We start from the raw sequence: 24,099 nt of genomic DNA on the forward strand, positions 1-24,099 counted from the left end.
GCTTGGGGAAGTGCAGACCAAAATTTGAAGTGACAGAATTCTTTCCAGATTTTAAGAAGAGCATATGAAGCATGAGTTCTTTCCACTGGTTTAAGTAAGCATATCTCCACCACCTTAAATCAGAATGACAAGCTGCACAGTTCCTGTAAATTCATGCACTCCAAAGTAGACACAACTCAAGGTATGAATGTACTTATGAATATGCTATTTTCACATGAATATAAAACTATGACTGAACATAGATCAGGGCCTTCAGGGTTCTTTCGGGGGCAGCAGTAAGGACTGTGAGAATCCCCATGCATAGCCTCTAATTCCTACTTCTCCAATCGTAATGTGCAGGGGAAGCACCTGACAACCTCTTCAGAATGCAGACTGGATTCTGTGATCTGGAGAGAGGCCTGAGCTCCCAGGATGTCCACAGACCACACTTTGAAAAGCAAGGCTCTACCTAACCAATTTTCTTTGGATTGGAAAGAAAAGAAGAAGATGAGAAAGTAAAGGAGCACAAAAAGGAGGAAAGTGACACTTATTGAGTACCTACTAGGTACCAAGCAGACGGTGATGGACTTTGATTCACAAATAGAAACACAATCACGCTGACTGATATTGTGCCCAGGTATGGCCTCCACAACTCAAAAGACTGAGGAGAACTCAAGGAGGCAGTCAACCATTCACAAAGGTTCAAGGTAAAAAGCAGAGTATTGGAGCAGAAGGAAAGTATTATGTAATACTAAGATTGAATTCACAACTGAAAAAGACATTAGGCAGCCAGTGATAAGCAATTGTCTTCTATGATTCAATGTTCCAAGCTTGCCTGTCATAAGAACCATCTGATCAGGCTCCACTGCCCTGCTGACTGAGCCCGGGATGATTTTGATCATTCTTCTCATCTATAAGTTTAGGAAATACTGGGTTGGGTTTTTTGTTGTTGTTGTTGTTTTCGCTTTTAGGAATATTGAATATTTAAAGCTTAAAGTGATCTTAGTCTGCTCTAACATTTTCAAGAAATAAGACACTATATAACAGAATGGATGAGAAGAGTAATGCTCCCACAGCTGCAGAGGCCTGTCCACAGTCATCCAGTTAGTTTTAGTGGAGTCAGGACATGTTCCCATGTCCCCAGAGGCCAAACTCAATACATCATTACTATAAAACTAAATAAAATAATTTTCGAACAGAGAACAGTAATCAGGAAGATTAACTTCTTGAGATTTTTAAAAGAATAAATCATGATTCAAGTTAGCAGTCATTATTCTGTGTAGATCCTGCAGAAGACATAAAAATGGATAAAATGAAAATTCCTCCAGTTCTTACATAGATCTCTGAGGACCAGGTATCATCCACTTGACAGATGTGACAACAATCTGCTACCCACAATAGATCCCCACCCCTCAGTGTTTACCCTTCCCCACTTAGAGAACAGCTCCTAAATAAGATTAATTTCTGATTTGACATGCTTTATCAAAGTGAAAGCCTCCCCCACCTGCAAGTCGTTGACTGTCAAACCCCCACTGTATGGAAGAAAATTACTCGGTACTAATTGGAACAAATAAGAAGAGATGTAGACCCATAGAGAGATGACAGATATAAAGGAAAACATAAATCTGCAGTATATTTTTATTGTCATCACTTAATACACACTCTGGAGCCATGATATTTACAAAGTAACCCATAATTGTTCAATGGAATTCTTTTGTGTTGGTTTGGAAAATAAGGATTTCCAATGACTCTCCTATTTAGTAATATCTTTATTTACTGGCTCCTCCAGTTTTGTAGTTCCTCTTCTAGTATTGTAAGTAAATATCAATACTTACTTTTTATAGCATATATACAGGCATTTATTTATTCAATTGCACATTCAACACAATAAAAAGTTTTTGGCAATTCCGGGAAATAGTCAATAGTAGTAATAATGATGAGCGTTTATTGAATATTTACTATGTGTCATGAACTTTTCTAAGCATTGTACAAATATTGACTCATTTAATCTTTACAAATGACTCTACAAAGAGACGGAGACAAGGAGATGTTAGGGAACATGACCAAGCTCACATAACCAGTAAGTTAGGGCTTGAGCTCAGACAATTTGACTGAAAGTACATCTCAGAGGCAATAACAATCTTCAAGACTTTACCCCTTTGGGTAATTCAGTTAAAATCACTAGTCCTCAGTTTTTAGCATAGAATGTTCACCCCTACAGTTCCCTAAAGTGTGATCCACAAAAGGTTGTTAACTTACTAGTAAGCCAATTGCAACAAGGCAATTAACTCCACAGCCAACCTACCCTACCTAGTCTACTTTCCAGTGGGAGACAGGGCAATGGAGGTTCAAGAAAGACTGATAACAATGAAACATCAGGGTGGACCTAATTATGTAAAAATCAGCTTTAGCACTAAATGGATGAATAGTTTATATTCAAACTACAACACATTTTAAGGTCTAATTATTGGAAAATTATAGGATTCCAACAACTGTTTATAAATATACTAGAGGCCCAGTGCATGAATTTGTGCACCAGTGGGGTCGCTTGGCCTGGCCTGCGGGATTGGGCCGAAACCGGCTCTCTGACATCCCCTGAGGGATACCGGATTGCGAGAGGGCGCAGGCTAGGCCAAGGGACCCCACCAGTGCACTATTAGGGCCAAGGAGGGATGCAGGAGGTTGGCCAATTGGGAAGGGACCACAGGAGGGCTTCAGGGCATGTCCAGCCTGTCTTGCTCAGTCCCAATCAGCCGGACCCCCGTAGCAAGCTAACCTACCAATAGGAGTATCTTCACCCTGGTGGTCATTGCATGTCATAGCAACTGGTTAACCAGTCAACAGTCTGCCCCCTGGTGGTCAGTGCACATCATAGTGAGCGGTTGAGAGGCCTTAGCATATCATTAGCATACTATACTTTGATTGGTTGAACGGCTGACCAGACGACCGGTCACTTAACATATTAAGCTTTTACTATATAGTATGCACTATAGGGTTAACCAGATAACCTACTACAAATGGAATTGATAATGAAGCAAACTGATGGCAGTTTACATGAGAATAGCTGCAACAGATAAACATGATCAACCAAATATGACAACATCAGTACACTAACAACAATACTCAATCCAGAAATCCATCCCAAAAGATACAGGAAAAGCATTTGATAAAAGTTAATATCTATTAATTTTTTAAAAAATTCTAGCAAGCCAGTGATAAAGAGAACTCTCTAAATCTGATAAAAGTGGTTAACAAATATCATTGCAGTTTATGGTAAAATATTAAATCTTCATCTTTGAAATAGAGAAAAAGACAGGATGCCCACTATCATCAATTCAATTCAACATTTTACTAGAGGTCCTGAGTATAGTGGTAAAGATGAAAAGAAAATAAAAAAATTTAGACAACAAGAAATAAAATTGATATTATTCATAAACTATCTCTAAACTATATATTATCTCCTCTATTGTCTCTATAGAAAATTCAAGAGGATTTATAAGTCCTATATTAGAATTAACAACTTTCTAAAAATAATTATACAAAAATAAACTAAAGAATATTTACTATTAACCTACAAAATATATTTGCATGTATTTTCAATTATTTTAAATATATACTTTGTGAAAATAAACTTTAAACATTTCTTAACCTCAATTTAAAAACAAATAATTTAATTAATTTAATCTTTTAATACTTTGTTTTTTGATAGGGAAAAGAGGCAAATATTCTATTCCATTATTACTTTATCCAAATCAAATTAAAATGAATTATATGTACAGCAAGACTGCAAAAGGAACCGAGCCACATGTGACTGTAAGCTTTTCAAAGACAGGGATCAGGTCTTGGATAGGTTCTCTTAAGAAGTATCCAATGAGGAAAAAATGGATTTAATTTACTGCAAAGGAGAACAAGTGAGAGAGTATGGAAATGGAAGAAGAAAATAAATATTTAATTCTTGGGGACAGTGAAAGTAGGAATTTGGCCACGGTTATTTTTTAAAAAGACATGAAAATTATAAAAAAAACAAACACAAGATGGTCTAGTCTAGTATGCTGAAGTCTTGGTGGCAGAGGGCAGTTGCACAGGCCCTGCAGCTTTCTGGACTAGTTTTCTATAGCAGCATCTGGGGACACTTGGTAAATGGTAAGTATTTCAAAGCTTCAGCTACCTGTTTACTCTATTTAGTCTGCTTCTCCAGTCTTACATACAGGGCCTGCAAAAGGAATTGTACAAATTTTACATTATATTCTCACATTTACAGCCTGATGTAATATCAGTAGTAGCATTTTATAGCTAAAAGCAAATCAGACTTAGGAGAAGATCACAAGACTAGCAGGTAACTTTTCTTTGTTTTCTTTTTTTCTTAAACTGTGAAACAACAGAACAGTCTGTGCTACGTACATAATAAAAACTGATGTTCTCAATCTTAATTTTCATAGCAAATTTTGACAGCCAAAGAACTGTGCTTGTTTTTGTAGTCACCTGTTTTCTCGAAATGTGTCCTGTTTTTCTCATCGCCTACTCTGGTTACTCAGAATGAAAGGGGTGATGTGACGCATGGGCATTAATGCCATGGTAAGAGCTCTGTTATATTATTAGCAGGTCAGTGAATGGTAAGTGTACATCAATTGACTATAAAATCATTTTAAAGTCCATAGAGTATAGGTATTCTGATGAACTCCTAACTTTGCAGATCACAGTTTCACTGGCTTTGTGGGTCTTCCATGACAGAAGTCAAGTTGATCACATTAAACAATAAAGGAGCCTTGCAGGCATGGCTCAGTGGTTGAGCATTGACCTATGAACCAGGAGGTCATGGTTTGATTCCCAGTCAGGGCACATACCCATGTTGTGGGCTCTATCCCCAGTGCAGGGTGTGAAAGAGGCAGCCAATCAATGAATCTCTCTCATCATTGATATGCCAATCTAAATCTCTCTCATCATTGATATATCTATCTATCTATCTATCTATCTATCTATCTATCTATCTATCTATCTATCATCTACCTACCTATTTCCATTCTTCTCTGAAATCTATAAAAATATACTTTTAAAAAATAAATTGAAATAATAAAGGAACTGCTAACAAGGACCATCCCCTACTCAACCCAGCCTATAACATCATAGGCCTTAAAAACAGCAACAACAACAACAACAACAAAATAACATGTAGAAATATGATATATTATGATGAATAGGCCAGGGAACTTTCCTACAAGGGCAGAATCTGATCTGCTTGTCTGTGTGTGAATCTGAAAATAGGAAGCATGTGCGAGGAGCAGCTCAGGCATCCTTTCCTAGAGCATACTCTTCTGGCTGCTCCTCATCCTTTAGCTTACTGTGGGAGCTTCAGACAGAAAAACAAAGACCATCCCTTCCCATAAGTGGTCCCAGCAGCCTTGAAACTACAAAAAGTTTTCTTCTCTCTGTGTTAGAAGCCACAGAGAGAAGAAAACTGTCAAAACTGTCTTCCTGTTCTCTGTGGTGGGGGTTATCATTTTCACACTATGTCAAAGCACTCTCTGATTGGCACCTAAGTTCTCTTTTCTCTTCTTACACACCGACCAACACCAAGTCCAGGAAAGACCCACTAGTCTGTAGTTACAAGCCAGTTCTGCTCTCCTGATACCCCAGATCCCAGCTTTGCTTCTCGCCCTGAGTGGGGAAGAGGTGCTGGAGCCATGAGGCTAGAAGTGCACCTGCTTCCTGCTGCCTGGAGTGCCCCCAGCCCTTTGATGGCTCTTGAGGACAAGGCCTGCTCCATCTCCTCTAGTTCCCTCATTCTCTGTTAGGAGGAACTCTAGTCCTATGGTACAGACTGAGGAATACCTTTAGGGAGCTCCAAACTCCGTGCATTCACAATGACTCTGGTTCCTTCATAATTACCCTTGGACCCTCTGACAACTCATTCAAACCCAGTCCATTTCTAACCCACTTCAGATGATGGCATCACTCTCCTCAGGGAAGTCCAGTGTGGTCTGAGCCTAATACAAGCTCTGCTACCGTCTCCTCTGCTTTGGGAGGCGTCCTGTATTGCCATGCCCAGGGAGCAACATGCTGGGACCTCACCAGCTACCCATGAGACTTTGGCCACGTTCAAGGCTGTATCATCAAGGGCAGGCTGACTGTGGGAGAGAGGACTAGGCAGGCCTGGGCTGTGACTTACTGAATTCATGGAGCATTAGTCCCATCTCCCTAGGAGTAGAAGCCACAAAGTCTAATAGGCAGATGAAGTTCATTCTGATCATAACTATGAACAGCATTGGAGGGATGTGACCTGGTGAAGGTGGTTTGTGGGATGAAAGGCGGACATGCTGACATCTCTCACTGGGCAGATGACAATGTCTTGTGTGGCAGTGGGGTTCCAGGAGATGAACCTGTTCCTAAGCAGAGGAGGCAGAGGCTCAGAGCCAAGCTGAATGGACTGGAAAATGCAGGGTAAAGGAGAGGAATGAGTGCTCATATCTGCAGGGAAATCCTGAACAAAGCTGATCTGTCCAGAAATGTATACGCAAAGCATGTTCAGTGAGACTCCACCAGAAATGTTGTGGGCCAGGTAGGTATACACCAAACCTAGAGTGAAGGCAGCAGCTGCAGCCCAGAGAATTGCCTGGCTGGATAGTCATTGATTAGGAGGTAGAGTGGATCTCTATTTCCTGGATACCGTTGTGCCAAATACTGTGCTGGGTACTTTACTTAAGTTTTCTCTAATCCTCACAAACTTTCAAACAATGGGGATATCCAAAATTAACTCTATACACCTCTAGTCTCAGTTTAAAGTCACTTTCTTAGAGCAGACTTTTCCTGAGCCCATAATCAAAATAATATAATCCCCTATTATATTCTATATTACCTTCTACGTCATGTAATGTCACTCAGAGAAGCTTATAATTTGAAATTCATGAGAGTGATTGAAGATCCTTGCTAGCGTACACTATATACACTTCATCTGCTAACTGTGTCCCCATAGTATATGGCATGAAAGCTTTCAAAAATTAATTTTTTACTCTTGAATGCATGGAGAGAATGTACTGAAGCAACCAGTGAATTTTTCATGTGAGGTATAGAGGCCCTTGTACATTCAAAGTTTCACGGTATTGTGGCCACTGAAGACTAATAAATCTAAAAATCAGAACAACATCCAGGATCACACAAACTGTCTTAAATAAAATTTAACACTGACTATATTTTTATTAAAATCTACCAATCACATGAGAGGTGAGTTGTATAGTTTTCTTCTCTGCTGGGCTCCCACGAAAACAGAATAAAAATATGTACATATAAAAGTCCATCTATTTGTGCTCTTTTCCAGCATTTCCATGCTAAAGAAATTGTAATAGGTCCATGAGAAAAATAAATCTTCCTTTACAGTTTAACTGATACACAGATTCTTAACTATTGGACTTCTTAGACTCTAATATGAGACTATTTATTACAAATCTCCTGAGTGTGCATGTGTGTGTGTGTGTGTGTGTGTGTGTGTGTGTGTGTGCTGTAGTTGGGAGTCACAGGCATATTGATGCTAAGCATATTTGGCTTTGGTTCTGGAGGCACCAATAAACCCCATTCCCCTCCTCTCTCTCTAGAACAGAGTTTCACAAGCTTCCCTTGTGCTCCAGTAAAATCAGTATTAGGAAGCATTCTGTCAGTTCTGCAGTGCATGCAATCCTACCCTCCTAACCCTCCTTGTATAAATCCTGAACAAAACAAATTACATAAGGCAGAGGAAACACAAACAAGAGCTTGAAAACAACAATCTAATCAATCACTCTGCTGTCAAATGTATCCAGTACAAAACAGTCTGTTTCAATTTTCACCCAAGACTGTCTCACATGAACAGATTGCTCCACAGACCACTAGTCTACTGTATGCTTGAATTGTAATAATGTGAATGGGCTTGGGCACTGATCAGGTGGAAATATTGGCAGCATGAGGGGACCCACATTGTACTCCACATCCAACCTGTGCCAACTACTTCCAAAGAAGGTATTTTTTATAATCATTTTACAAGGAGGACACTGGAGCCTGGTGATGGCAAATAATGTTCCCAAATTCACACAATATGTGTTGGGGTCTGTATTTGAATCCAGGTCTTCCAGTTACAAATCTGGACTCCACTCATTACCTGTTTTTATGGGATTTATTGAGAGATTTTTTTCTCAAGCATTTTACCACCTTGTTACCTAGCTCACCACATTACCCCACAGCCACATTGCAGCTCACGGGGCCTTCCTTCACCAGTCCTGCTATCCTGTATAGATAAACCATCCCCCCTTTCAGGGAATTCACCAAACCTCACAGCACGGTTTCTCTTCTCTTGCATCCTTGGCAAAAGAAGGATTCACGCCCATAAAATGACACTTGCCCGAGCTATTCTTTGGCTATTCAGCAGAATCTCAGCTTCCTCACTTCATTGGTTTTCTCTTCACCCACACCCATGGCTCACCTTCTCTCTGCTGCTGAGACGTGCTTGGAAGAGGACTGAGAACACCAATTCATTAAGCATTTTGTGACTATTCTCCTCCACCCGCCTCCCCACCTCCTCAACCTCTAAGTATGGAATGGGAAAATGACTAATCACAGCCCTGACTAGGTTCACAGTGCAGGGTATTCTGTGAGTTCCCCTACAAAGATTCTCATTCACCTGTTTTCCCATATGGTTACTCCCATACATCAAGTACCCTCTTGGTCTTAGGACAACTCTACCAAAATTCCATGGCTTCTCTGTTGTCTTTTCAATAAGGAGGTGCTCAGTTGCACAGAGGTCTGATGGCTGCAAAGTTATGGAAGACGTTGTCGGTGCTCTGAGGCAGGGCCATGCTACATATGCCGCAGGTAGCAAAGTGGTAGGCGGGAAGGGAAGAGTGAAGAATGAACAGGAGCTGCGGTGCATCCCCTTCAGCGTTTCCTGCCCTGGTTGTCAGCATCATCACCCAGAAATCCGGACACTCCTCACTCACACCTACGTTCAGTCAGCCACCAAATACTATGGGTCAGATCTAGACCAGACCTGTGGCATCCAGGCCCTCTCACTCCCACATTACTGCCTTTGTTTCCCTACTCGCCTTTTGCTCAGACAGCTCTAAGAGCCTCCAAATGGGTGTCCTTGCCTTTAGAATTATACCTCTCAAACCTCCATCCTCAAAGCCTTCAAAATTCCAATTGCAGCATCCCCCTCCTTGAAACCCTTTTTTGATGCCTCAAGTTTTCATTAGATGTGTTCATTGAAATTACCTGAGTGCTTTCCCCAAAGTTTACTTTCTTGAGCTCTTCCTTTAACCTAATGAATCATGTTGTGTTGTAAGACCTCGGTACACATAGTTTGAAAAAGATTCATGTTGAATCTGATGAACCATCCAGTTGGAGAATCACTGTCCTACAAGGTGAAGGCTGACATCCTGAGCACAGCATTGAAAGACCTTCATGAGCTGCCCTGGGCCGACTTCCTCATCAGCCATTCTCGTCTTTCCACCTTAGTACACTCCAAAGATACTGCTGTTGACTTTTACACCAGTTTCCAGGCCTGTTATGCTAAGCCATGCATGCCTCGCTGCTTGTGCGCTCATCCACCTGGAAAATGCCAATACATCCCTCTAGAATAGATCCACCTTAAATAGCATTTCTGTGAAATCTCTGCCTCCCACTTCAGAGGTTTATCACTCCCTGCCCCGAGCTTCCTTTGTTTTGTGAGAAAACCAGTTCAGCAAAACAGTATCTTAGGTGGTTCTGACATTATGAAAGTGAGGTGAAAATCTCAAAGTCAAAATTATCCTCAGTATTGAGCTCACATTATGAGAGACTTACAGGGACAGAGACCCTGAGGGAACAGCACCTCCCATATCCACCCTCTTCCCAGGAAATACAGTCACGTGGAGGATGTTTAACCTGCGTTTCCCAAGTGTGCTCCATGATGAGAATAGATAATATTTTGAAAATGGGTTGGTTTGGGATATATTGGGTTAAAGAATATTAAACAAACGCCTCTTTTAAAGTGTTTGGCTTTTGTCTTCAGTGTGAATATTCAAAGGGGGAATCCAATATGCCGTTTTCATAGAACTAGCATTCCAAAGAATACTCTGGAAAAAAACCTGCTTCCCTCATTTCCCACTGCAGTGGGAAATGAGAAAACAAATGAGACACAATCTTTGCTGGTTCTCACCTAGAAAGAAGGGGGTCACACCACATTAGCTGGCTTGGTCTGCAACTGGGCCATCTCCTCAGGGACCTTCCCCCGGGGAGGTAGAGACACTGCATCTGGAAGGCTACTTCCTGAGAGTGTCCATCCAGCTCCCAAAGGAGATGCCGAGAGAGGCTATGGGGCTGGGAACTCCCAGGGCATTACTGCTTTGATTTCAAAGTACAGTTTTTAGTATAGAGCATTGTGTAGTGATCATTTCAATTTAGTTGGTTAAATGATTCAAATAAGTGTATATATTGTCTACAAATAGAATAAATTGCATTTATGGAGTTTTCTGTCAGTTTGATGTATGCATTTATTTTGAAGATCTGGAAATTTGGAAGGGGTGGAAAACAATATCCAGTCCTAGATATGCACAGTGGTTAAATGTGAACTTTTCTCTGCAATTACAAATGTATCTGCACTGCCAAGTGATTAAAGATCAATTTTTAAGTATTCGGAAAAGCTTCTATGTAGAATCTGTGGATAAAATATGCCCTTCTAAAAAATACGGTAAAAAATGTTTAGTGGCCCAAATAAAATTAGGCCGAACTTAAACTGATTTACTCTGTGCACAATTAATTAACATTATAATGAAAAGTGAAAATTCAATGCACCATTTGAATACAAATCCAGATAATGATGCTTTCACTGACTCACATAGTGAAAAGTTTGCAGAGTTGCGTGTTAGGAATCCCGTGTCCAGCTTAGCTCTGTAAGGTATATATAACCTTAGAAAAGTCATTTAATTTGCCTGTGCCAGAATACTTTTCATGGCAAAAAAAGTGAGTGTTGAGTTACTTGATCTCTAAAGGGTCTTCTAACTCCAAAGTTTTATTTCTATGAATTATATGCTACTTATGTAAAGGAAGGAATGATGAACTTTTACAGCTGATATAATACTCTTAACTAATTTGACTTATTGAACTACACTTTTAAAATAAAAATTATGTTCAGTTGTTAGTTAACTTATCTTTAATTTTTGTTTTAAAAACTTCAATTAAAATAGTAAAATGTCATAGTCATCTTTCATGGAAATATAAAAATAATAGACACCATGGAAAAGAGGTCAGAATGGGAAAAGTATTTTAATGCAGCAAATCGTTTTCAGACCTTAGTTGATTTCAGAATATATATATATATAACCTAAATGGGGACTCTGCTCTTTGTTGTAAAGCACTGGCCTTGTAGGATCCAGAAAGAGTACAATTTTGCAATAGATTTATTTCCATTGTGTAAAATTTGCAAATATTTTGAGCCTATTTAGTTGTGTTTGACCAAATATTTTTATAGGAACATTTTCTGTTTCTTCTTCCCTTAATACCACCTTAATATCTTCTCTTGAAAGTGACTATAGGAAGACATTGATATCAGTGGCTTCCTAGTAATAATCTGGATACCTCTGGACTTGCAATATACTTTTCAAAAAGTCTTGAATACTAATATACTGTGTAATTTATCAATTATTTTAAACAGGTAATAAGGCTACAAAGTCTTCTTTTGTCTGGTGTATTAATGATTCTTCATAGCTATTTATACCTTTAGAGTCTATCTATCTATCTATCTATCTATCTATCTATCTATCATCTATTCAGCTATTGCATGAAGATTTCTCAAACTCCAGGTATGAGCTTAGCAAAAGTTTTTAGCCACTTGGCTAAAATTGGAAGTAATTGTTCCAGAACTGATTTCCAGATTCACAGCAACCACTGAATTGAAAGTGAAAAAAAAAATAATCCCACCTTAAAATAATTCCCAGTCTTTGGGAAATATGAGAAGGGTAGAGAATGAATCCTTCATTTGAGGGACATTAAAAATGAGGCCCAGACTGTACAATGCAGAATCCAAGTGTGCCATTGGCCTCAGGTAATAACTCTTTCCACTAATTGCCAACTTGGAATATGCCATTTATAAAGCATAAAATCACTCCCAGAAAACAGTGAGTCATGGGAATCAAATGCATTTCTAATAACAAAAGGCACCTGTACAAAAAGGAATAAAACATCCTCAAATAGTGAACATATGCTATTGTGTTTAGGACCAGAGAAAAGAAAACCCATCAAATGATTTTGTGCCAATTCAATTTTTTTCTTTTTTGTGTGTTTTGTTTTTACTGAGTGCTTTGGGTCAAGGCCAGATGTGTAATTTTTCCAATAGAGTTTCTACCTTGTCTAAAAGTTGGATATATTTTGTGTTTAATTGGTTTTTTGCCCTTGGAAAACTTGAAACAATAACCATGTTAATACTTTCCCTTGAAATCTGTTGCATTTCCTAACCCAAGCCCTTAGTCACTAGCCCTGAGTACATTTTGGAAACCATCCCTCACATTTGACAGATTATGACAAACAAATTTTGTTGCCCAAACTTCTTTGCTTGAACTCTCTAGTGAAATGGTGTGGAAACCACAATTATTCTGAACAAAGATTGAAAAATGTATTTTTTACAAATAAGCATTAAAAAATAACCTTGTTTCCTTTGACACTCTGCCTCAATTGCTTTTTCTGCATTTTTATTTTTTCACAAGAAATACTGAAATAGTTAAACTTTGACATACCCATTAAATTAGACATTCAAATTTATTTTGACCTTTTAGTTTTATTACCTAATTTCTCTATTAATGTGTATAATGCATGTAAATTATATATATGTATATATCTGCATATATTTACCTTTTGATTCAAGGGAGTAAAGCAATTATGGTTCCTATGTGCATTAAAGAAACTCTACTATGAAATAGTGGGAAAGGCTTGTGGCAAGAAATGATTTAATATGTCAGTTCTACATTGAAAACCATCACATGATAAAGTATGATATTATCTGAGGTAAATTCTTTCATATATCACTCACTTGTGTCCACATGCTCAGTGACAGTCTGGTTCCAATCCAGTCTCAGGTACATGAGCCATGACTCGGAGTAGATCTGGACATGCTCCAGTTTATCCCAGCAATACACACACACACACACACACACACACACACACATCCAGTCAACCTGCCAGGAAGCCAAACTGATAGTCTACTTTGTATTAGGCACTGTGGTAGCACTAAAAGTACACAACATTATAATGCAAGTTCTTGTTTGTAAGACCTTAGGAAAAATGAAGGTTTGAAAACTATCCAAGAATTTCAAGCATAATTTGTATGGTCTCTAGAGAAAGCAGATCAAAATGAACCCAGTTACATAATGGACTAAATTCCTTCTACCATTCTTTAATGTGCTCGTTCACCCAAATGACTTCCATCAGGAAATGTTTAGGACGTGGATGTAGAAAAGGAGACATGACATTAATCTTCCCTCTAAATGCAAAAATCCCATGAGCTTTCCTGGGACTGTTGACTATGTGTACATTGAAAGCTGTTTTTATCTTCCTTTCTCAAAAAAAAAATCTTTTCACATTGCCAAAGGCTACGATCACCTAGGAAAACTCTGTTATATCTGCTCATTCCAGACAAATTTTGCATTATTACTGGCATCATCTTACATGAATTTCCAAATAACCTCAGTTTATTTTGGGTTCTCGTGTAATGTCGGGGATAAGTCACTTAATTTCCCTTTATTTCAGTTTCTCCACCCGTAAAAGAGGGAATAATAATAATAGTGTCCAAATCTCATAAGGTGGTCTTAAGAAATAAATTACATCGTTCATAAAAAGCCATTATGTAGGCAGACTGAAATGTTAAGTATTATTATTATTTTCATATTGGGGAAAAACCTGCAGAGTGAATGATCTGGAACTTGATTAGTTATGTTTGAGTATGCTATAAATTACCATGAATAAATTTTATTAATCCCATCCCGCCATTACAATGACTCAAGGGAGACCAAGTGACTAATTTGAGTATCTCTACTAAATTAAGATAGAAGTAAAATCCAACAAACCATCTCCAAAGCTCTCTTACTTGGGCTTCTTCCAAAGGATGCTCATTATAAACCTTGGCACTAATCAAATGGCACATCCATGGACTCGGAGTGAGTTCAAAGCACTTCACCCAACTGAGTGTTCACAGGGTTACTACTCAATATTTACCAAGCACCTATGGGATGCGTGGGACTACTGTCTGCCATTAAAATGTTTTTTCAACTTTGTGGATAGAAAAAAACAAAATTAAAAAAAGACAAGAATTTCACTGTCACCTCCAAAACCACAGGAGGGGTCAATATTACAGAGAAATATTGATTCCTCCTACCACACTCTTATCCCAGGGCTCTGTGCCTGAGACCACACACTATCCTATTGCATTTGTATTTAGTAAAGTTTTTAAGACACTTATCTATTTATCACATCTGTTTTTCTTTATCTCTTAATGGTTACATAGCAGATTCACCTTGGAATCAAAGGAAACATAAACTTTATTACAAAGCAGGGCCAGGATTTGTTATAAGAGAGCATGATAATAAATTCCACTTATTTACTGAAGATACAAGTTGGAGCACAAGATATGAAAATAGCATATACCTTCATAAGAGTTACATTTTAACTAAAATAAATAGTGACCATGTTTTGAATTCTTAGGAGTAAGAAATGATCCCAAATAGTACCACCAACACAAAAACAAAACCTTTTAGATAATCTCTCTTCTAATCTTAGTGTTAAGAGGTTTAAAAAACAAATGTCTTTATAAACTTATTGTGCTCATTAGTACAGTAAGATATGTCATGAACATCTATAATGATTAAAAGTCATCTTTTCCCATCTCATCTCGATGAAAAGAGTAGTGTCCCATAAATATAAAATAGCCAGATCAATTCTAACAGAAACGGTTGAAAGTTCATTGGTTATTTAAATTTTTCCCAATTTCTTCTTAAGGGTAAGCTCTTGGGGAATCCCTTTTTGCTAACCACTCTCAACAAACATATCAAAATAATCCACCATACTGCCTACAATTTTTAAAACTATAAAACCTACCCCTATCCATTGTGAATATTTACTTCTATAATTCAATTCCTCAGAGTAAGGGATTGGATGCTTCTACTGTGGCAAAAGCTAAGGCAGTGGTTCTCAACCTGTGGGTCGCGACTCCTTTGGGGGTCGAACGACCCTTTCACAGGGGTCACCTAAGACCATCGGAAAACACACATATAATTACATATTGTGTTTGTGATTAATCACTATGCTTTAATTATGTTCAATTTGTAACAATGAAATTGGGGATCACCACAACATGAGGAACTGTATTAAAGGGTCACGGCATTAGGAAGGTTGAGAACCACTGAGCTAAGGGATTGCAAGTCAGATTTTCTAGTTTAATAAACATGCCACCAACACATGCTCCATTAAACTAGATTCAAAAGAAAATCCTCAGCCCATAAAATCTGTAGACATGCCATTTATGATTCTTCAAGGATATACCTTCCTATAAGGATGTTCAGCAATATCTGAGAAATATTATTTATCTTATTTAAAACCCTCCGCAGTAGGACTCAAGAAACCACTAGTCTTCTGATCAACTTCAAGCTAAGCAGACAGAAAGACCCAGGTTTAGGTCTTGACTCAGATACTAGGAAGTGAAGTGAGACACCTTTCTTAACCCTTCTGGGCCTTAGTTTCTTTCTTTGTGAAATGAGAAAATATAATAACACATCTAAATTCCCTTCCAAATGCCTAATTTTATATATATATAACTTTGTGTAGAGATATTGTAAGTTCTGTGGAGTTCAAAAGCACTTTCACACCAACTATCTCATTTGATCCCCATAACTGATTTTCAGAGGTGGGCGGGGATGTCATCCTATTTATTTTTTCTTAGCAAGTGTGCTGCCTTGTTATCTAGCAGAATTCTCTAGAGACAGTAGGATCTAAAGCACCACCCAGAAAGATTTCATTTTCAGGAGTCAGAACAAATGCTTTATTAAAAACATTCCCTCCTACCTGATGGTTCCTCATCACGAATCTTTCAAAGTCTTACTTAAAAGAAAAATATTTAAAGAGAAAGAAAAAATATCATCTATGTGCTTCTGCCAATGCAGTCCCTGATGGAGGGAAATCATGATGATTTGGGGTTAAAAATAAAATGTGATTGCCACTTAATAAATATCTTTTGCGTGAGGATGAGTTTCCTTGAGGTATTGCAAATTTTAAGACAGTACTGGGACTTAGGTAAAATTGGGTTTTTATTTTTAGAGCTTATCTTTTTAAAATATATTTACATAAGGTGGAAAATCACAGGTAAGATTGCTTACAAAGAGGGGGGAAAGGAAGCCCTCATTATTAAAAAGAAATATTCTGAATCCAGGGTGGAATTCGGAGTATCTTTGATGTCTTGTCAGCTCCTTACTTCAGGAAGATACAAAAACAATGCCCCAGAAATATGTTTAATACTTTACAATTAATAAAATACAACAACAGATATGGTATTATTTCATCTTTGCAACAACCCTATAAAGTAGGTAAGACTGTCCCAACCAAGCATCCAATTCATTATCCTTCATCACAAAGGTCAAGGAATTTCCTAAATAATTGTAATGCACAGGTTTCTAAAAGACTCATTTTTGCCATATATCTAACCTCTTTCTTCATGAAAGGTGAAAAACAGTAACATTATTCTTGTTGTGTTTGCTCCCTTTCCTTCTCTCTCCCTGCCCATTACCTGCACCCCTTCTGGAAGAGCAAAGAATCAGGAAAACAGCCAAAGGATGGGGAGACAGGAAGGAAAGGGCAGAAACAAGATGCCTTGCTAATCTAATCAGGTGATTACCAGTTGGCTGCACAATGTCATAAGTAATTAAGTCCATATCAAAACAGCATACTATAAAACCTTAATTTTACAACATTTTATCAATCTGAGTTGTCATTCATAACAACAGTTTGTATAACCCATAATTAATCTGAAACAATGCAAAGTGCAATAAGACATACTTTTGTCATCTACATGCTAATAAAGATGTATTCTATTCTATTCTTTTTAATTGATGTTTAATAATTCACATATGTCATAAGGAAAAATTCTCAAGCAGACTACTTAACTAACGATAATAGCTCTCTCCCTGCCCTGGCAAAACAAGAAGTGGAGCCCGATATTCGTTTTATAACATCTGGTATTCTAATCTCTTGGGATATGTACCTTTTTACTCTGCAAGATCCCAAAGGTTCTCACAGCACTAAGTCATTTCCTTTACAGTTTTTCTTTTCAGATTTGGAATACTGTCCTCAAATATGTTTGGAAATTGAACAAATTTTAACTTTCCCTTCAAAGAATAGAAAAGCTACATGGTTTCCATCAGTTCATTAACCCTATCACCTTTGCACACACACAAAAAAATGAGTTATTGAATACATACCTAATAAAAAGTAATTTCCATATTGTGGTTTGAATCTAGCAATTTTGTAATGGCTATAACTTTGAATAGAAATGAAACCATCTCTAAGCATGATAGTAAGGCAATTGTCATTAAATATATAAAACCCCTTCAATTCATTAATATCTTTCAAATTAACCTTTTCTACCTCAAAATAATCAAAAGGCCTTAAACATGAATGTCCAAAGTGATGTGACACCACACAACTCCTTTAGCTCTAATTTGATGTCATTTCCTTAATCAATAATAACAAATAAATAAAAACTAAGACAACATTCCTATCTTTCCCAGCAACCTCCCAGCTTAAAGAATTTGAAAAACCTCTCATTCATTTCTCCATCCACAGATGTTTGTATCCACACAACTTATATCTGAGCATCTCTGACAGCCACTGAGGAAGTGGTCTTCTGATAAACCCATGCACATTTTAAAAGGAACAGATCACTCAGAAGTGCACTGTAGTGGCCTTCCACTTAAATAGAAAGCCAAAAATGAAGGAGAGACTTCCACTCCTTTTCAACTTTGAATTTTCTAATGATTACTAAGACTACTTTTTACTTCAATGGAGATACATAATTGTAGAACTATAATTATTTATACTAAAATCTAAGCATAGTCATATAAATTTTATGCATGTTTTACTTTTAAGCAAGATCGTAAGATGATAAGAGTAGCACCAAAAAATAATAATAAATTTAAAAAGAGGTCCTGGCTCTACTACAACATTTCCACATCCCAGGCACATATAAAAAACTACCATAAAGGGAATATCAATCTATTAAATTAAGTAGTTTGCAAGTGGATTGCACTGTAAGTTTAAAATTACTTGCATGAGAATCTCAAACACCACCCTGTGAGAAGGCATTTTCAGAGGTATAATCATGTCCTAAAACTGCCACATTCATTCAAGGCTGCCACAATACAGTGAGTAAACCAAAATGTGGAACTTACCTTATTATAAATAAGAGGCAAATTGCAGGCACTTTTCAGCTTGCAGCTGTCTAGCATAGTTGATTAGAAAGAAAAAAACATCTTTCACTCCAGCAAGAGAGCCGCATATTCAGGCTTTCCGTACTGAATCCTAGCAAGGGAGGCCATCCGCCTCCCAGACTATTAGCTGCTTCTTTGCAGAGAGCACTTGCTGCTCTGAACTGCAGTGACTTAGAATGAAAGTAAGAGGAACCCGTCATGTTTAAATACCGTTGCTTCACGTTCACAGGATATGACTCAACTCTCCCTCAAACCAGTAGGGGTAGAGTTTCCCTTCAAAAACTGTTAGATTATATAACAAACATCACACTGGAGGGGTCCTAAAGTGTTTACATATTAACACTTAAAATTTCACCTGTTAAACATACATTTTTTAAAATATTTAACCTCTTCTCTGTGGCACATGCCACAAACAGAAATGAGAATAATAAATGGCACAAAAAAAAATTATCCTGCTTGATATCTGCAGTGGATTCCTTTAATGTTATTAAATGTGTGTGAACTTACCGACATCTCCATCACAGAGATATATAAAAAAAGGCACCTTAAAGTCACTCACATTCTGTTCAGTGAAAAGGTAACGTGTAGGATAAAACTATATTTTAATGTGTAAGTGGTAGCAATTCTATACAACACAATACCATCTCCTTGACTAAGTAGAGAATTGGAAATAGATCTTCAGGGCTTGCTGTTGCTGATCCCCACGGAAATCTTGTCCCACGCTGTCATTACCTTGTGATACTCCCTCTGCCTACCTCTCCAACTCCAAGCTCTCCTTCATCTGTGTCGTGAACATTTCTGAAGGAATATGACTAATGCCACAACTCCTCTAGTAAATGTAACAAATTTCTGTGCTGTCTCTCATCTCTTAAATCTGAGCCATATTAAACTTGATCACACATTGAATCATTATATTTGGACACCTCAGTCAATAAATACGACAGACTTACACCTTTGCAGAAAAATCTACTACATAAGTTTAATTGCCAACATCATCATCAAGGACAAAAAGATGAAAGAATATACACATGTCAATAATAGCAAATAGACTGAAACTATCTACACCAGACTGTTCAATATAAAGTGAGCCACATATGTAACTTTAAAAATTTTAGTGGTCATATTAAAAGGGTAAAAAGAAACATGTAAAATTAATTTTAATGTTTATTCCAATATATCTAAACTATTACAATTTCAACATGTAATCAATATAAAAATTAAATATTTTACAATTTTTGTACTAGTTTTAGAGATCTGATGTGGATTTTACATTTATGGTACATTTTAATTGGAACTAGCTACATCTGACTGCTCCATAGCCATACATGGCTAGCAGTGACCATCTTAGACAGCATAAGTCTAAAGTTTAAGGTTCATTCTTAGTCCTCAGGTTGTAGTTCAGATAGTCTCTCTTTAGAGCGGTCTTCCCTCCCATCTTACCTGAATTGACCTTGCCCAATTATTGTCTCATGATCCTCTATTTCCTTCACAATGCATCACAGTCTGGAATTTTCTCCTTTACTCATTTGTTTACTTATTTATAACTAGAGGCCCAGTGCACAAAATTCTTGCATGGGTAGGGACCCTACCAGTTCCCAGCTGCTGGCCAGGGCTTTCCTTCATTCCACACCACCCTCTGGTGGTCAGCGCACATCATGGCGAGCGATCAAACTCCCAGTTGGTCGAACTCCCGAGGGGACACTTTGCATATTAGGCTTTTATATATATAGATATGTGCCCCTTAACAATAATGTAAGAAACCAATGTAAAATATTGATATAGACAATATTTTATCCCCAGCCTCTGGCATGGTGACCAGTACATAGCAGAATTTAATAATGACTGTTTTATAAATGAATAAATAAAATATAGGATTTGTGCTATAGTTTGCCAAATGATCTATCATATCACCAAACTTTTAGCAAAATATTATATAATACTTTCCTGCACTGAAAAAATTACCTCTTTTTTTATAATGTTAATGATCCTCAATCTATAACATGCTTTATTTTCATGTACAATATTACATGTAAGTATACTTGTTTTATTACTCTACGAAAGATTTGGAAAGATACTTATAAGCATACGTTGGTCCTTATGACATAAGTCTGGACAGCAAAAGGATGTCTATTTTTCTCCTACTCACAAAATCATAAAATGATAAGACATTTGCAGGGAACATTGATATATTTGCCTGACCAGCATATGTGCTTCCTCCTCATGTTATCATCACCTCATTTTTATCTTGCAAAACACCCACTCTTTCCTCTTCAATTCACATGTTTTGGGCTATCTTGAATTGGCCCCAGAAGTGGTTATGTGACCCCTGCCTAATCAATCAGTGTATACACTATCCACAGAGCCACAGTAATAGGGTCAAGAATGGGCATGTGACCCAGCTAATTCAGGGAGAGCCAACCCCTCCACTTTTGCTAATGTTTGGAAAAAAGTTGTAAAGTTTGTAGAACATAAGCCTGGAATTGCTGGTTGATATATTTGCTACTACATGAAGTGAGGTTGTCTGGAAATGAAGCCAATCCAGAGAAAAACAAAGTCAAAGATGTGAAAGACATATTCCAAACAACACAACTGTAGTTCCTATAGCTGGCCATGTACAAAGTCACATCCACCCTCTACTGTAATGATGGATGTGCTAGAATGTGTGCTGCAGAATTTTATGTAATAGTGAGAAACTGCAACTGCAATAGGCCATGGAGAGTGGAAGGTTTAAATAAAAAATGGGTTAACCATACTACAGAATATTATGCAGCTATTAAAAAACAAACAAACAAAAAACCAGGTTATCTAGATGCCCTGACATGCAAAGCTCCCTACAAAAATTTACCCATTTAAATGGAAATAACATGCATGTTGCAGAAAAATACATCATCCCAGTTAATGGTACATACATTGTATATGTAAATTCCTGGAAAAGGCCCTGGATGACTGCACACCAACTGTGGACAAGTGGTTATGTCTGGGAAAGAAATTTGAAATAAAGTGATGGAGGGCAAATATTGCTCAGTATATTACCTATTACACAAATCTTACAAAATTAAATGAATTTATGAATTCTCCAAGTAGTTTGAGAAAATATGTTACTCTTTAAAATAAAATAACTAATATTTTATACGTCCATATTGCCCTACATTATTCGCACTCTAAAGGGACTACTATTCAGTGTTATTTTTTCAAAAACAATGTAACTAATAAGAGTCATCTTCTCTGCCTCACTGTCTCCATTCTTTACCAGCCCAAATTTATGTATTCTTTGGTCTTTTTCTGGCTAAAGGATTTGCCAAGAGAGAGACAAAGATAGGACAGAGAGAGACAGGAACAGACAGCAAGCTGCATTAAAATCTCCAATGTACCTTCTAACATTGGCCAAGGTCTTCGATTTTTTTTTCTTGGCCTTTTGAAAGCTCTTTTATTGACTTCAATAAAATATAGCTTGGATTTATTCAACGGTCAACATAACAGCCAAGTGTGTATAAAATATGTCTTATATTAATTGTTAGTCCTGAATCGGAGTAAATGAACTTGCTTATTATCAATTCTCTGAAAAACTTCTCCTCTCTAAATTGAGAACAATTACCTTCCTAATTAACATAAAATCAAAATCTGTTGCTGCTTTTTTGGCTTGCACTAGTCCTCCAAAATCTTCACATTATCTTAGATATGTGCATACCACCTCATACTTCTGTATTTCCCTTGATTTCTACAGCATTTCCTCTTTAAAACTTACACAGCTAAAGATGCTTAGGTCTGAGGTGAGAATCAGGGTCCTTTTGATTTTTAGTAGAGCTAATCAGAGTTTGAATTTACACAGTAATGACAAACTGATGAGTTTGTCAAGCAATACCTGCTCTACTTTATTCTTGAAGCACACTTATCCTAATGTATTCAACCTCCTGTCTTTTTAAAAAATATATGTTTGTTGATTTCAGAGAGGGAGTGGGAGAGTGAGACAGAAACATCAAGGATGAGAAAGAATCATAGATTGGCTGCCTCCTGGTTCATGGGTCGACACTCAACCACTGAGCCACACCAGCCGGGCTGATTTTATTTATAAAAACAAATTACTGACCTTGAGGAATTAAAAATAGAAAACAAAGCAAAACTCTCCAGGGTTATAGAGTATGAGATATACTAGTAGTAAGATCTACAACTAACATTCCTGTTTTTTCAAGCAGATTTCTTTTGTCAAATAGACCACTCATAAACTAATCCTAATTTATTCAGAAGATTAATAAAAATTAAGGGGCTAATTGTTCATTTGGGAAAAAAATGCTTCCTTGAGAAACAAATTGATTTTTACAATCAGAAATTCAATTACACAATGATACTGTCTCCACTCATTAGAGAGAAAGTTTAAAAAATAGCCAGTAGTTCTTAGGGATCATAACAAATGGAATATATTCCTGTATCCATTATTATTTATAACACTGCCATTAAAAATAAGCTCTTGTTCCTTGAAAAAATTCCATGGTAAAACATTTGTAAACCAAGCATCTAAATTCATCTGTTTAATAAATATGATGTTCACATTATGTTTCTGTCAGTGTAGCCTTTTTAAAAGTATAGACTATGGGGGTCCTTAATATTCTTCATCCAGGAACAGAGAAGGGTGGCCAGCAGCATCACATATTTCCTGAGGAAAGATTTAGGGAATCCCATTTCTTTGAAGCTATGAACTTTACACTTCAGTCTTCCTATCACTGTAACCCTTTGGACATACAAACTAAAATGTGTTCTCAATACTTGGGGGTGACATTGACATGAACCTTGAAATGAGAAGATAAAACTACCATCAAAGAATTAAACTTTGAAATAATAATACAGTAGGTCAGAGCATATCGATAAATGAAGGCAACTTTAATTGTCAGAATGATGCAAACTCAAAGGCCTAGACCTGTATGCTATGGGTGTACTGCAAGAATTTTTAAAACATGCCATACCTAACTATTTAGTTAGGAGCACTGATCTCTTTTCCTTAGATCGTCAAATAAAAAAATGACAACAGCCAACACAACAATAGCCATTCAATGTGAATGAATCAAATCTGTATCTATTTTTGTCAGATCAGCAAAAAATATGTTTTTGATGTGCCATAGAACTTTAGTAATTAGTTTATGTGTGCCATGAGATAGAAAGGTTGAAAATTGCTGGCCTAGAGGCATGTACATTACCAGTAAGTAATGCAGATCAATGTCTTGGACCTGGTGGGAACCACAGCGAACCGAAAGAAGGGTAGCACTCAAGCCTCATGTAAAGGGGACAGCCTCTACCCAGCTCCAGAGAAGTGACCTGGGAGGCCCAGGTAGGTCAGCTCTCTGGATTTCTCAAAAGAGGCTAGAGATCTGGGTTGTTATGTGCATACTCAGAATTTTTAAATCTTAGTCTTTATACAGTGTAAGAGACAAGCAAAAGCTTTTGAAGGCCATATGTGCCCTGTGGACAGCCAGTCTTGGACTTAGGCTGAAATAATACAACCTCTAGCATGGAAAGAATCTGATAGAAAGACAGAGTCCAGACAAGAAAATAGGCACATAGCACTCTCTGAAGCAAGCATAGGCGGTGGTCATTGAAACGCTGGGAGACATGCTCTGGGCTGGTGGCATGTCCCCTTTTTACCGCAGATCTGCCTCTGATTCCA

The 24,099-nt window shown here is 37.4% G+C and overlaps 1 protein-coding gene across 11 annotated transcripts in view; it reads right to left on the bottom strand.

Moving 5' to 3' along the window:
- Positions 1-24,099, bottom strand: part of MCTP1 (multiple C2 and transmembrane domain containing 1) — a 422,223-nt gene that overhangs the window by 278,062 nt on the left and 120,062 nt on the right. For 9 of the 11 annotated variants that reach the window (XM_015571631.1, XM_015571630.1, XM_015571628.1 and 6 more), the window contains exon 1: positions 18,405-18,608. The exons of the other annotated variants lie outside the window; for them this stretch is intronic. In XM_015571631.1, coding sequence (XP_015427117.1) covers positions 18,405-18,461 — 57 coding nt within the window. In that variant the 5' untranslated portion in view covers positions 18,462-18,608. Of the gene's footprint in view, positions 1-18,404; positions 18,609-24,099 lie in introns of those variants that run through there. 11 annotated transcript variants of the gene reach the window in all.

Source organism: Myotis davidii, unplaced genomic scaffold (assembly GCF_000327345.1).
Source record: "Myotis davidii unplaced genomic scaffold, ASM32734v1 scaffold44, whole genome shotgun sequence".
Lineage (NCBI taxonomy): Eukaryota > Metazoa > Chordata > Mammalia > Chiroptera > Vespertilionidae > Myotis > Myotis davidii.